The following is a 15,268-nucleotide window of genomic DNA, read 5'->3' as shown; positions in this document are numbered from 1 at the left end:
GGAGCTGTTGTTCTTTGCGAGACTTCTGTGTAAAATAACATAATGCTGTATTCCGGATTCGAAATAATCGTGAACGTTCTCAGAGCCGAGAATTTGGGAAGCTTTTTAAAGGGAAGATCCATTAACGGGGATTCTATGAAGTGGAGTACATGTTTAAATCGAATGTTCATGGGGTATCGGACATCCGGCGCGTCATTATTACATATTCCAGCGAGACTCGCTGTTCCCCGTTGCCGCGTGAAAGAAAAATCATCGCACAAAGCAAAAATCGCCGGTAAAGTAAACGAATCGCATGCATCCATACACCGACTGTAGAAATACCGTGTTTGTCACGGAACCTTATGGGTATTTCAGTTTCCCTTTCTTGTATTTTCCAGTCGACTCCGTGCATTTTTATGAGCGCGATGTTATCACCGATGGAACCCGGGAACATTGTCAAGATTACGCGAGGCAAACAGGATCGCGCAGCGACGTTTTTCGTTCGAGGGAATAAACATCGCAAAGGGGCGATTTTCCGAATGCGCTCTAAACAATCCCGGGAAACGATTTTGTAACCGTGCTAGCGTTCATTATTTGCCAGAATCGTTTCTATTAGGCTAGTAAATTGTCCATCAGGGTAGCATTTACAATGTAAATTACAGTGCAATTAAAATTGGCAGAATCTTTGAGGAACAAACATTAGAAATAAATTTTCCATTAGGGTAGGATTGAAACTACAATGTAAATTACAGGCCAGTTAAAATTGGGCAGAAACTTTGAAGAACGTTTGACGCGGAAGAAGCTTAAACTGGCGCTCGCAGCTTGATGCGCGGCGCGGTGTAATTGTTTGTAAAGTTTTGCAGGCGCGCAATTATTGTCCAGCTTCATGGCGCGAATTATGGTCGGGAGCGAAGTTATTGTTGGGGCTTGATAGAGCAGGATTGCTTTGTCGAGCTCCGGCTCGGTTCAATCGAAGCTCCCATAGGGTGCGGCTGACGCAATTATTGTCGAGCTTCTGGCGGCGTGACGTTAATTTTTTCCGCCGAGGCTACGGATTATTGTTCGCCAGGCTGCGATCGTTATTAAACTCGGATAACACGGCCATTGTACCGGCGGCGAGGTCAATGTCGGCCATCGATGGTTCTACAACATGATAATCGTAAACCTATCATTGACTCGTCCCGTTGCCGGTTCCGCGTAAGCACGTCGCGCAAAGAACGGACCGATAATTAAATTTTCATAGCAAAGCCAACACTTTGTCTCTCTCTCTCTCTTTTCTCTTTCCTTTTTTTCTGCCATCGTGTACACGGAAGCCAAGGAATTCTTTTCGTCGAGGGATTTATTAAAGATCTTCCGCTTTCCCTTCTTGTTTCCTCAGAGATACACCCTCTTCACTGTCACGCTTTAGTTATTCATCCTGGGAACAGGATCAGAGTAATCCTGTTTAATGGGTTCGCGATCTCTCACTTGTTACTGCGATGCTTTATTATCTATTCTCTTTTCAGCGGACAGATCTCGTTGGAACGAAAATGAAATTTCTTCTTTGACGTTGCGTCGAGCACTGAATCGATCGACTCGATCAGATTAATGCTCTTTGGCGTGATTCTGCAGGATTTCCCTTTCGGCCGACTGCATTTGCGATCCGAAACCACGCAATTAAAACTTCATACACGCTGCTATGTAAAGTCATAAATATCTCGTGAACACAATCTTATAATTTCAATCATTCCCAGGGGAAAAATCAGGAACATGTTCAACGTTAACTCTTCAAGTAAAAATGCACTGGGGCACGCATGTGTGTAGAACAGTTTTAGCATGATCTGTCGGAAAGGGTAGTCTACCATAGAAACGTTTCGCCAGGGAACCCGATGGCGGTCCTCGTTCCGGCGACGAGCATCTGCGAGAGAGCGTTTCGTAAATCGTTTCATTTTTCATGTAGAGCTTCGAACGGTCAATTTGCATACCGAGCGGGGGTAAACGCGCACTTTATGCCAGTGTTTGTCGGCCTTTCTCCCCGTTAAGCGAAGCCTGAAACGAGCACCGATGCGAGAGAACCGATTGTCCTTTTCCGGGGGGGACGGAGAGGGAGAAAAATTCCACGATGTTAGGAGAAAATTTGCGTCTGCTCGCTTTTTCTTCTTCCTCTCCCCCCCGTGTTCTGTCTTTTCCTACCTATTCTATATATCGAGTCGACTAGATTCCCGTTGATTTTGTATTCGGTGAACGTGGGCGGCGAAGTTTCACGGGCGATCGAGACGTCGCTTTCGGAAATACGGTAGTTCCAGAAGATATTTCAATAGAATCGGGTAGACGCGCGAGACCTTATGGTAATTCTACTGTTTCAGATATTTCTAGCACGCGATGGAATCAAGAGGGTGAGCGGGAAATCCGTGCGTCGTTTACCGTTTACCTGTTTTACATCGCTTTACAAAAATAACAAGAATATACGCTTATTCAAATTTGTATTATGAAACAAAAATGATACTTGCTAATTTGTTCGACATGTAAATCGAATCTGACCGAAATATTTTCCAGGATTTTGCAAATCCCCTGGCGCCGATAAATCACAATGAAAATGGACACGATCGGCAGAAGCAAATAAGAATATACATATCTAAACGTTAAGCGAATTCAAGAGGTCTCTAAAATTTCTCAAAAACGAATACACATACTCGTTTAATTCCTGCGTCGCGCAACGCGGAACACTTTGCATAAAGATTCCGGCGACGATAAATGACGGGAAATGGATACGATCAGCAGAAGCAAACAAGAAAATCGTTTCAGCCGCAAATGGTGACAAACGTAGTATACCAGCGACGTAACAGATTCGAAGCATACCGCGCGTAGTCTCTATCGAATTAAACTGGGGAAAAAGGATTAATCCTGGCGCCGTCTACTGGCAAAGATACGGTGTCGCTCGGAACTGCGCTCGCGATTATTAAACCGGCCATTCGCGAGAGCGGGTCATTCGCGAAAGCTTCGGCCCGTCAGCGTGGCCCGGAGCTCTCGACTAATAAAAAGTCGCGAAAGCCGATAATCGTATAATTCATTCGACGGATTTGCGCATCGACGCCGTGGATCGGCCGTCGACGCCGATATTTATTCCTTTCGGCGATTCTGCACAGCCCTCCCCGGTAGAGTCGTCGATTAAACCTCTGACAGACCTATTCGCGCGTATCGCGTAATTTTCCTCCGCACCGTTAACTTTGCCCTTCGTTGCCGTCGACGAGAAAAAACGAAAGAAACTGCCCACCATCGGGGTCGCTCGTTTCTCTTTCGTTTCGCGATCGTCCTGCCCTCCCAGCGCAGCGGCGATCAAATGGATCGCGACCGGAAGTCGTTCTTTCCAATTCCGAGTTAACCGAGAATCAACCCCCGGTTAATCGATCCTGTATCGCGGTGACCGAGTTACAGCCGAATTTTTAACCTTTCGACGCTGCTTGTTCCGTCGCGCAGGAACAATATTCGTGTGTTTCCTTCGGACAGGATTTATGGTACGTTCGTGTCGTAATCTCTTCCTCGAGGATTATACAAACTAGGGTCATTCGGCGACCATTCGAGTCATCTGGCTAACGTTTCATTATCACCATCTGCGCGCGTATAAGGCAGGACCTGCTAGATCAGCCTTACTGACGAGTCCACTAGCAGGTCCGGGACGAAACGCTTCCATTAACGTCTTTCATTTTCATGCGAAATAATTATTGTCTTTTGCGCTCATCGTATTATTGAACTAGCTGCCCAAGATTAACTTGGCGGGCAGTGATCCGGAACATTCGCGAACCGACAGTTCCACCACAAAACACTGCTGATGTATTAAAAAATGTTTAAACCGCGAACGGATTACGACGAGCATCGTCTGAATGATTTTCCCTTTGATCGCTAGAGAGATCATTGTAGAAATCAGCCATTTATTCCGGCGCGGCCCGATAATGAACATTTCATCTATTATGTATTCACACAAGTACTGCTCGTGTTCATCAATTATATTATTACACGCAAACGCGTCTATTGTAACTATTATTTAATTAGTAATTAGTCAATGTCCGGCAGCCGCGCCGCGAGTTATTAATTACACGAGATTAGTACTCGAACAGATTTACTCGGTTTACCGTGCCCGCACGATATATCGGTACCTTTGTAACGCGAATCTGTGGATCTGTTTCTCTCTCTCTCTCTCTCTTTTTTTAATCAGCTCGTGTAGCAACAATAAGCGATTTTGCGCGATTTGCGAGGGTGTATGATTGAACGATGTTGAGGATTATCGTGCAGATACTCGAGCGTTGCGAGGATTGTACTCGGCTCTGCAACCCTCCAGAACTTGAAGGGTTGAAAGCCATCGCGTGGTCTTTCTCGTTAATCGCTTAACCGCTGGAATACTAGTCGAGATACGAACATTGCTATCATCCAGCGATTTTCCAGCACTTTATACTCGCTTCGCAAACTTGAAAATAAAGGAAAATTTCATTTCTCCATCCGGAAGATTTCGGACTCGCTTCGAATGGTCGCTTCGAACAAATCTTATCGAGCAGCCACCGTATTCCCCTGATATGGCTCCGGCCGACCTTTTTCTTTTTCCAAAACTCAAATTATCACTTCGAGGCAGCCGTTTTCAGTCGATGGACGACATAAAAGAGAATTCGCGGCGAGTACTGAAGTTGATACCAAAAAATGCGTTTAAAACATGTTTTGATGATTCGGTTATTCGTTGGCATAAGTGTATTATTTCGAAAGGGGCCTACTTTGAAGGCGATACAATAAATTTGGATGAATAATACATATTTTGTGCTTCGTTGACCAATTCCCGGTACTTTTTTGACAGAATGTACATATATAATTGTATAATAAAGCTGTATTCTTTAAAATTTAACCATTGAATTTTATTTTCAAGTCGGACACGAACTGTCATGCAATCATCTGATATTCCCACCAAAATGAGGCAGCATTGCAAAATGTGGAGTACAGAACAAAGCACATAAATTCGTTAAAACACCTCCACAATTTCAATAATTGTTAAATGAAAAATCTAAAATGGGTCATTTGACCCTTCATGGTAGGTTTAGCGTTACTCAGCGATGTAGTAACAAGGATGGAGGAGATTGCAGGGGATCAAGGAACGTCGGAAATCAATTCTTCTGGTGGAGTCTGGCTTCGCGTTCGGCGACGCGTTAAATTTCGCCGGTGAAAGGGCCGAATTGGTGGATTCGTGTGGCGGTTGTTTGCCGGCTGGCATGGAACGCTCGCCTGTATATTTCATCGATGCCGTATTTAGGCAGGATTGTGCAAATTCGCGCAGCAAGTGACCACGAAACGCAGCCGGCGTACAAAGGCAAACGTGTAACCCCCAGCCGCAGGTACACAGACGGGACTCTCTGGCAGCAGGACCAGCAGGACGAAGAGGGGTTTGCTTGATGTCTGCGAGCGTCGGAGGAAAGCCAACCAAGCAGCACACCGAGCATCGGTTCTATCGGCGGCAAACAAGCAGATTACGCTGATCTTCCATCAAGATTTTGTCTTTCATCTTGTCGCCCGTTGTGCCCGTCATCTCGAGCGAACTGGAGGGGAAACGATTTACGTTGGCAGCGAGGGTCTCGCGCGAGCCTGTTACCGTTACCTTGCCACCGTTGCTCAACAGAGGGGGATGAAGATGCCAGCACATCCCGAAGCCCATCAACTGCCTGTGAAACCGGAGACTAAATCGTCGAACCACCCCCGCCGTCTTTTTTCTACGGAAACGTCGATCGCCAGCCAGCTAACCTGATAGCACAGTTTTTTTTTGTATCTTCTTCTATAGGAATTTCCAAACATGCCGGTCTTTTTTGTGTTTCGGAATTGTTGGCACTTTTATCATTAAGGCAATGCTGTCTCGATTAAGAATAGATCGCGGCGAATAATTGCGCAAGATCGTTCATTGTTGCTAATCTATTTGTAATTGTGTTTCAGGCGAAGGGAGCCAGTACTTCAGAGTCAGACCACGGAACAGTTCGGTCCTCGAAGGAAGAGAAGTGACAATACCCTGCGAAGTCGAGAACAGATTCGGCATTGTGCAGTGGGTCAAAGATGGCTTCGCTTACGTCATACAGCAGAGTAAGTACACAAGCGTTTAAATGTTCGTCTCACGTGAATAGAATCCGCAGTCTAGTCGTGCGGAAACAACAGAGACGTAAGAAAAACTGAAAGTAATGAACTTTGAGTGAACTTTGAGCGCGGATATCTCGGAAACAATGCGTCCTAGCGATAAGATCATGCTATACAAAATTAAAGCTGACAAAATGTGCTACAAAATTGATTCGATTCAGTTTTTTGCTATCTCGCATTGTTTCCGAGATATCCGCGCTGAAAGTTCACTAATCGTCGATGAATGACCCCACGGTAATAGTTTGTCGTCTCCGGTAAATCCCGACAAGACGCCGAGGGAAACGAATCGGATTCCGGCCAATCCGGTAATCGAATCTCGCGTGTAATATATCGCGTTTGCGTAGCGGGCGGGTCATTCGAGCCGAACAATTTCGCGACTTTCGCGGTCGGGGACGAAGTTCGAAACAAGTTTGTATAAATTTAGCATAGATCATAAGTAATTATCAACTTTGCCGGGGTCCCGCGAAGATATCTCGAAGCAGAGTGAATGCAGATGCAACGGAACCACGGTGCGCGAATACCTGCCGGATTTCCCACCTCTTATTACGGATTCTTCGAAAACTTCGTTTAATAAGTTCATTTCGCGGACGTCTCAAAGAGGGCCCATTAGTGCTCGCGATATAAATGAGAGACGCCGTGGATGGAGGAGGAACTGTCTTACTTTCCCTTCGCGTTCGATCAACTCTTCCTTTTTTTTCTTTCTCCTTATTCTCGACGGTGAAACGGCCGTAATCTCTTTCGCCGGGAGCCGACGTATCATCATTTTTCAACAAAAGCGTCGTGATCCACAAAAGCTACAACCCTCGTCAGTGTCACGGTTTTCGGATCCGCCGTGTTTGATTCGCATTCGGTGGCTCTCCGGCAATCTCGCGCGGGCTGACTGACGCACAAAAGAAGGATAATTAGACCCTCCCTCGACTATCGAAACCTTTATTAGGCGTGCACTTCTCGCGTAACCCAAATTTTCGGACCCCTCGGCCTCCGTGTAATTAGAAACACTAAACATACCGTGCCCTGAAAAGCCATTTTTGATGCCCACATTATTAGACCGCGGATTTTTCTGCGAAATAATGAAAGTCAAGCGTCAGAATTGAAATGATACGTCTCCTCCTTTGATCATCCGATTAACACTTCGCCTACCGGAAGCCTATTAATAGGATTTTCAATAATTTTGCTGTACCAAAAGAAAGCATAGAAATTTTCTTTTACGTTGCAATCTTAAATGAAGCTATTAGATGACGTTATTGAGAGTGTCTTGTTAGTTTATAATGAAAATTGCTGTTGCTATTGATGGTTCCATTAAAACGTGTTTAGCCATGAACCATAGATTTTACAAAATTAATAGGTATTCGAACAAGTATCCGAGTATCCTTTATTCTCAAAAATTATGCAAATTATTGTAATGTTGACGGTACACTTTTGATCCGAAGCCCGATAAATCAGTCTAAAAAAGATCGTGCACGAAGTTTTAAGGGGTGGTTGTAAAGGGAAAGCTTCAATCTTGAAATTTATGGCAGATTTAGTCATGAAAAAAGTTTTACAATGTTTTTTATAGACGTTTCCGTTCGCAGGATCCTCGAGCAGAACGTATATCTTCAATAATCCTCACTGAATTTATTCGAAACGTGAGCGCAACGATTGTTTCTTGTTAATTTGTTATTTCAACGTTCGCGTACGCTGGTGTGTGGTATAAATTCGCGAGATCAGCAGCTGTTCGAGAATATTATGTTATCGTTTGCCGGCGTTTCGGCGGCGAAAGAAATCGATAAAGTTTTTCATTAAATAGAATAATTAGGTTGCCGCGTTTCCGGCCGATGGAAATCGCTGGTATAATATCCGCGAGGATTTGCCGGTTGATAAAGCCGATAGCACAGCTCATTAACGGTTCGATTAGCAAATGTTTGCCGCGGCAGGGTGGATTTTTAGCAGAGGCCAAGGTTGACGCTGGGTACCGTCAGCCATGAAACGATCGGCCCTATCGATACTGCATGCATCACTGGTTTTATCAAAAAGCAAGTGGTATCACGTGCCAGTATATCGCTGCGAACATGTATCCAACGGCCCTTTATAGAAGCTGCGCTATAGTTTAGTTTACAGTCTGTCTGTGAGTTACGATACGGCCTTAATACACGCGTTCCCGATTATTTTTCCTTACTTTTTCTTCTTTTTTTTTTTTGCGACCGGAACCTTTTATCGCGAGCATTTACATCTTTCGCATTGAAAAATCATAATGTCCCTCGGAAGCTGTAAATCCTTTGAAAGCCCCGATGCTTTTAAAGCTACTCGAAAACCGTGTGCGCAGGACGATCGATTACAGGAAATGTCGAATTTGCTCATAAACAGCCGCCTACCAATTCGTGCTTTATCCATAAGACATTACGGACGAGAGATAAATGAATATAGACCGGTGGAACAAACGCAGATAAATTGTAAGTGAAATATAGACACGAGTCCAAGAATAATTCCTTAAATATTTCCAGCATTTTAAAGTCTTCCATTTGAATAAAATTCAGCTGCGATGAAAAATGATGTTGAATTGAATTGATGTTGATACTTCAATGGGAAATTCTGTGGCAGTTTCGTCGATGCGATATACGCGAAAAGAATCCACCGAAACGTTTTTTCAATGAAAATTAGCAGACACGGCGAACAGGCAGATTTTAATATAAAAATCGAACAAAAGCGTTTAAGCCGGTATAATACCCTTCGTCAATTTTTCTGGTTATGAATGTAACAACTTCCATGTCCGCCGTAAAAGGGGAACAGAGAAGAATCGCAGTCCGCGATTGTTCTTCTCTGCCATTTTCTTATTGATCGGGACCTTCGGTTCTTTTTCCCCGCTCGTTAAATAAAAAGTCTATGCTCCCGAGAAAATAATGGGACAAATGCGTAATTTAAATATGCTAGAATGTCAGACTGGCCGCGTTATATTTATCCTGTAATTCCTAGGGGGGGGGGGGAAGTATAGTCCGATAATATCCTCTACTGAAGGAGAGATCCGATTGTCAGGCTTTTGCGAAGGGTGGAATTTTAATTAAATGAACAAATTGTGAAAAGCTGTTAGTAAATTGTTGCCTTGAATAATCGATTCTCTTCATGTTACATGACTCCGACATAAATGAATTTTGATTCCATAAAATAATATTGGGTATGGGAATAAGTTTCCGCCCGTTTTTGTTGAAAAGAAGCGTATAAACAATTCCCATAGCGTGAACACGTTTTCCAACAGTAGATCGATCGACGTTTAATTCAATTGACAGTTCTGCAAGTGTTTGACGTGGATTTCCATCATTTTCGGTTTTCCGCTTATATCTCGGAAACTATGTGTCCTAGCGATAACACCATTCTATACAAAATTAAAGCTGATAAAATGTGCCACAAGATTGATTCGATTCAGTTTTTCGCTATCTCGCATTGTTTCCAAGATATCCGCGCTCAAAGTTCACTGTCAAAAGGGCGGAAACTTAGTCCCACACCCAATATTATAATATCTAAATGAATATTTTCCAGCGTGGACGGCACCCGTATTTATGCTTGAAACTCTAAATTTAATGTTTCGAGGTAACGTGTTCTGTCTTTTCCACCAGGCGGAGAAATCGTGGGACACCCGAGGCTGAGACTAATCGGGGATCAAAACGCGATCTACAATCTGAAGATCGCGAATGCTTCTTTGACGGACGACGGCGAATACCAGTGCCAAGTCGGCCCGTATTTGCGCATTAAACCGATTCGTGCCAACGCTCATCTCAGCGTCATATGTGAGTACCCAATCATTTTTTTCGCACAGCTAATCTCTCGACCGATTCAAGCCAGATTGTTTGCGGATCAAAGGGATGGATTTATTCCTTCAACTCCTTCGAAATCCTTCAAAAGCGTTATAATGAACTATCTCTCGGGTTTGAAGTACGATCCGTCGACTAAGCCAAGCAAAAATCGTTTTGCTAAAAGTCTGCGTTGCACTTGCACACATTTCTAAAAGTAATCTTTGCCGCTTTAATTCGCCTTTTGAAAGCCAGTAACAGTAGGAAAAATTGGAACAGTCGACTCCAAGCATTCGGCGTGTGTGCGTGTGTGTTCTTTTTTATCAGTTTTCAGTTCTTTGAAATTACTTTCCGCGTTTTCTTTTTCAATTCCCCGACAAGTAACCCGGTGCGCATTTCGACTAAACACGGTACATTCTTTTCCATTTGCCGTCGCATAGTTGGAACTGTGCTATTTCTCGGTTATTTTGCTCCTCCCATTGTTCCGCATGAAAAATGAACTGGCGTCTTGATCGTGGTTGTAGAACCACATCTACATAAATACGTGTGCGCGAGGTATGCACGCGCGTATAAAATTAAAGGGTGCAGAAAAACCTACGATAATAATTCATAGTGTTTCCATACAAGTATTGTTCATTAGCCCGGTGAAATGCAGCTCTAGTGAAAGACGATTTTATGCGCTTCGGCACAATGAAATGGTACGTTCGTTACTTTCAGGTGGCGAATAAAGAATTCCCCTGGTTACAAATCATAGGCGTGTAAAATGAAACAATAGAAATGTTCCGATATACGGTCAAACGTAACTCGGGGGCTCTGATAACTTTGTTCTTCGGCCGCCCCTTCGCGCCGGAAAATGATAAACCTTCGAAAATGTCGCTAAATATGATTTACCGGTATACATCGGTACAAAATAGCAATTATTGTCCTCCAACAATTGCAATGTAAAAGTGAAACTCTGGTGACGGTAATTCCTCTCACCTTTCCGATCGTAATTGAATTTCCAACGTCAACAATGATCACAAATATATTGAATTGACTTTATCCTATATTCTTGATACACATTTTCCACGTTATTGATACAGACAGAGTAATCGTGTCGCGGATAATGCGACAGGGGATCGTCCACGCCGAAACATTTACGTTTTCGCATTATTAAGAACATTTCGACGCGAATCCAGCTCGAATAGTCATGGCGAAACTTCCGAAGTGCCGCACAATCGAGTGCGCGAGAGCACGGTGTCAATGCGGTCAACTTTCCGCGTTAACAAAGACATTCCCCGCGAACTTATTTCAAAGTCGCCGGCGGAGGTAGTAAACCGTGATTAGCAACGACGCAGGCGTAAACCTTGAAACGCGCTCGCCGCGAACTAGTTTGCGAGTTTAGAAAATATCTTTACCGATACACACGTAGACGGAAAGTTGTTCCGTCGGCGAGCGGGAGACACGTTGCATCAAGTTACCAGAATTTCTTCGGGCCGCCGCCGCGGCGCACAGTGGGTGATACCGATGATTTCTGTGTCGGCACGAATGCTGTAACGTTGCTTTTAATGTAACAAAGTCGTTAAGGGGTTAAATCAATTTTTATGTTATTCCTTCTTCTCACAATCAATGCAAAACGTTTTTATTTTGCATAAAGATCCGCAGTCTAATCATGAGATCTCTTTGGTCTTCTCCCTCGAATGAAACAACATTTTCGACCATCGTGAGGTCTCTTCCTGTAAATTCCTTCGAAAAATTCCTTCTAAAAGTAAAATTCGGTTGACTTGCTACGAACTTGCTGATATTCGCCAGTGAACACGAATGAAGCAACATTTTGTAGCATAACGAGGTCCATGGGAAGATAGTTGGTCGATTGGAAGAACTCCGGGACGGTTAAAAGCGGCGTAAGCGCGCGACCCGGTGTACCCGCACTCATAACCCAGTCGTTGACCAGCCTGAACTTCGGTCGTTCTAAAAAGGGGTTGGTTCTAAGAGGTGTCCCAGGGGATAGTCGAGGAAGAGTCCTCGGGGGTTTACCCGAGAACGGTTTCCCGTGGTCGCGGCTTTGAGACGTCTCATCTCGTCTGGGACATCCTCTTTTTTCCTGGTTCGCGCCTAGGGCCACGTGTACTCGGGGCGCAGCGACAACACTCGGTGGTCAACTCGTTTCCGCGCTTTGCGGAAACGACTGGGTTCCACCGGAAGGCAGGCAACGCCTCGTCTCCCGCCTCACCCTGGAGAGAGAGGGTCTCGACGCTTTCGTGTCGCGTGAAATATTAAAGAGTTGTCGGCGAGAAGGAACGTCCCCGAAACGGATGGCAGCGATATCTATGGGCGGTCGTTTGAGAACGCGGATCGAGAAACGCCTTCCCGTTTCCGGAATAAATGATTCCTCCTTCTAATCTTGCTCTTTCGACGCGCGCCGGGACTCGAACGACGCGACACCGTGAACGATATCGGTTGGATCGGATTCGACGCCGGGGAACGATCGACGGGAACGGGAATTTTATCTATCTTTTTATCCCGGTGAACGCCCGAGGGCGTGTGCTCCCTGTTCCACGTACAGTGCCGCTCGTAATTATCCGAACGACTTTTAAGGGCTCCCCTACTTTCACGAGGAACGATGCCGGTCTTTGATATCTTCTAAAACAAACTACGCCGCCACGTTCACCTAACCCCTTGCCTCATCATTTATTTTACAGCCGGCGCGATTCGAAGCTTCCCTGTCGATCCTAATTTGCTGCTGAGAAAAGATTGCTGTTTAAATATCTGCGATTCCAAAAAAAAACAATTTTAGTTCATACACATTAACGCCGCATGTCACATACTTTCACTTTCGAGATGTTGTCGTTTAAAGTTTTCATCGCTCGGTTAAATTGCATTATCCTATACTATGAAGCTCAATAGATAATCGTAAACTCAAATGTTTTAAACTTGTGACATGCGGCGTTGTTCCTTGCAACCACAGAATTCACAGTAAAAATAGGAGGATGGCAAATATAATGATACGCTATTACACAAATCGATAAAAACAGAAAGTCGAGCGTGTATTATCGCGTTCAACGTTCGGGCAGAAGCAATACGAGAAACAAACTCAAACGCTCTATTGGCGAATGTTTAAAACCAATTGTTCCCCGGACACGAAAGGAGGTGATTCTACGAATTCCATCCAAATCACATTCGAAAAGCTCAACAGAAATAATGCAATACGGCAATATTCTTCCTGACAACCACAGAAATTACACGGAAGTTACTTCTCTGATTTGTCTTTTACACGACATCATCTCTAAAAAGAGTAGAGAGGAATACCAGCGAAGATCCAACAACGAGCGTTTCACGCATACCGGTGAAGCGCGAATCCGGGTACAAGCGGGAAGTTCCACCTCGAATTAAATCGAAGCGACGGAGACAAGTATTTACATGCGAAACCTCATTTTCCAGACCGATAAATCTGGGAATGATTGCGCGAGAGAAAAAGAAAAATTACACCTTAATTAGTTCCCGCCGCTTATTACACCAGACAGCCTAAGAATCGAATGAATAATTCACCGTCGGGAAAACACGCGAATAGTTGGTAATCCTTGGAGCACCACGGGGCAGGTTTACATAGGAAATTCTGAAGCGTCGAGTAAGATACGGGAATAGTCGCGAAGCTGGTCGTTCCTCGCAACGGGTGGACACAGTCGGGTACGTGTATCGTAAACCACGTGAAACGACGGTACCCGGTTTTCCTCGGGTATAAATGCATGTGTACGTTCTCGTAACGTATTACTACGCGAACGGTAACCGTATACACTGTATACCAAACGCCGAAGGTGTACCCCGACGCGAGAATTCGAAATCACGCGCCAGGATCGCAAGGTGTGTGAACCCCGTGCCGCGTTTCTTCTGCAAACGACGCGGGGTTCACATGCCCGACCTCACGGACGGTACGTGTCCGGAAAAATGAGCAGAGAAACACGACAGAGGAATAGCAGAGATAGGGAAGAGGGAGTGAGAGAGAAACACGGGGGCACAAGGATGCGGGAAAACTGATACGAGCGTTCGATCGACGGAAAAGTCGGCCAGGAAACTACATACATCACCTTTCCGCGAATAAATATTTTATGAGATCCAATCCGGCTGCTTTCTCCCTTTCCTGGCCCGTTATCCGCTGTTCCTTCTGTTGTGTTTTCTGCGAACGGCTCCGACCGGTTTCGGTTGCCGCGAAAATTGCTTTTTTCGAAAGCACGGTGTGTTGAAAACACTATGAAACATTGCGCGTATTCCTTTCTATTTATTCGAGCTTAACCAGACCTCTCAGTGCGTTCTACACGGCTGGATGTAATTTACATTGTGTTACAGAATACAGTTTGAACGACGGTATTGGGGTTAGGGTTGTTACGGATGACAAACAGGTGTTCAATATCATCTCTGGCGGGAACCGTCCTAGATAAACGAATAGAGTTTTTCTCCAGATAAACATACATAACTGTTTAGGTTAGTTTAGGGCCCAAACGTACGCACGACCAACTGGTCGTTGACAAAATACGAATGTTCACTTGAAGGGTACTGACAAGTACCACCCGTCATTGCAGGGCTATATAAGCCCTTACATTTCTACTCTCTGGGGCTAGTACTGTCGTAATCACGAATAGTGTCGCGTCGTGCTGCATCTCGGAAGTCAACTACCAGTGAGATCGGACGTTCGTTCCTTTTGAATCAAAGTTTAACCGTACAGATTCCGCGAGTTCGGTCTAAAATCTGTTAGGCAGTGACAAGGTTGCTCCGAGTCCCCCGCATTGCCAGTGCGTCAACACCGTGCGTCTTAGCTTAGGTAATATCACCTTTCAATTTCTTTCCTATTCTAAATTCAGTTCATTCGCGACACAAATACACTTGTAGAACGAAACTCTATAGTAAGAATATATTTGTCTTCTTTAATAATTAACTCAAATTCATTAAACCCATAATTATCGTCCAATATCCTAACCAAGTAATTGAACGTCCCCACATGATACAATCTTACCGCTCGGATTGTATCAATTAAATTATACTAGTTACGAGGCTTACTAATTATCCTAGCAATTCCCTGATTAACCATCAGGTTCTTTCGCGACATTCCAATTGTCCGAACAGAGATTTATCCAACCTAGCGGCTCCCCAGTTTTGCATTGGGTTCGTCCGCATCCTAACAGCTCCCTGATTTCGCATCAGGTTCGTCTGTGCTATTATACAACCTCCTAGCAGCTCCCCGGTTTTGCATCGGGTTCGTCTGCGTTTGACTCCATTCCTAGAGGCTCCCTGACTTCGCGTCAGGTTCGTCCTCGCTGTCAATAATCCTAGCGGCTCCCCAATTTCGCATTGGGTTCGTCCGCGTTCCTTAACTAACAAATTTATATCATATTCTTAGGGTAATAACCCTTCGCCGGCCA

General features: G+C 44.6%; 1 protein-coding gene across 3 annotated transcripts in view; it reads left to right on the top strand.

Moving 5' to 3' along the window:
* Nucleotides 1–15,268, top strand: part of Sns (sticks and stones) — a 440,528-nt gene that overhangs the window by 344,613 nt on the left and 80,647 nt on the right. For all 3 annotated transcript variants that reach the window (XM_076436009.1, XM_076436010.1, XM_076436011.1), the window contains exons 2-3: nt 5,920–6,063; nt 9,702–9,872. In XM_076436009.1, the coding sequence (XP_076292124.1) occupies nt 5,920–6,063; nt 9,702–9,872 (315 nt within the window). The remainder of the gene's footprint in view (nt 1–5,919; nt 6,064–9,701; nt 9,873–15,268) is intronic.

The sequence above is a fragment of the Lasioglossum baleicum genome, chromosome 12 (genome assembly GCF_051020765.1).
Source record: "Lasioglossum baleicum chromosome 12, iyLasBale1, whole genome shotgun sequence".
Classification (NCBI taxonomy): domain Eukaryota; kingdom Metazoa; phylum Arthropoda; class Insecta; order Hymenoptera; family Halictidae; genus Lasioglossum; species Lasioglossum baleicum.
The sequence above is the reverse complement of the archived record's forward strand: the minus strand, read 5'-3'. Positions and strand labels throughout refer to the sequence as shown.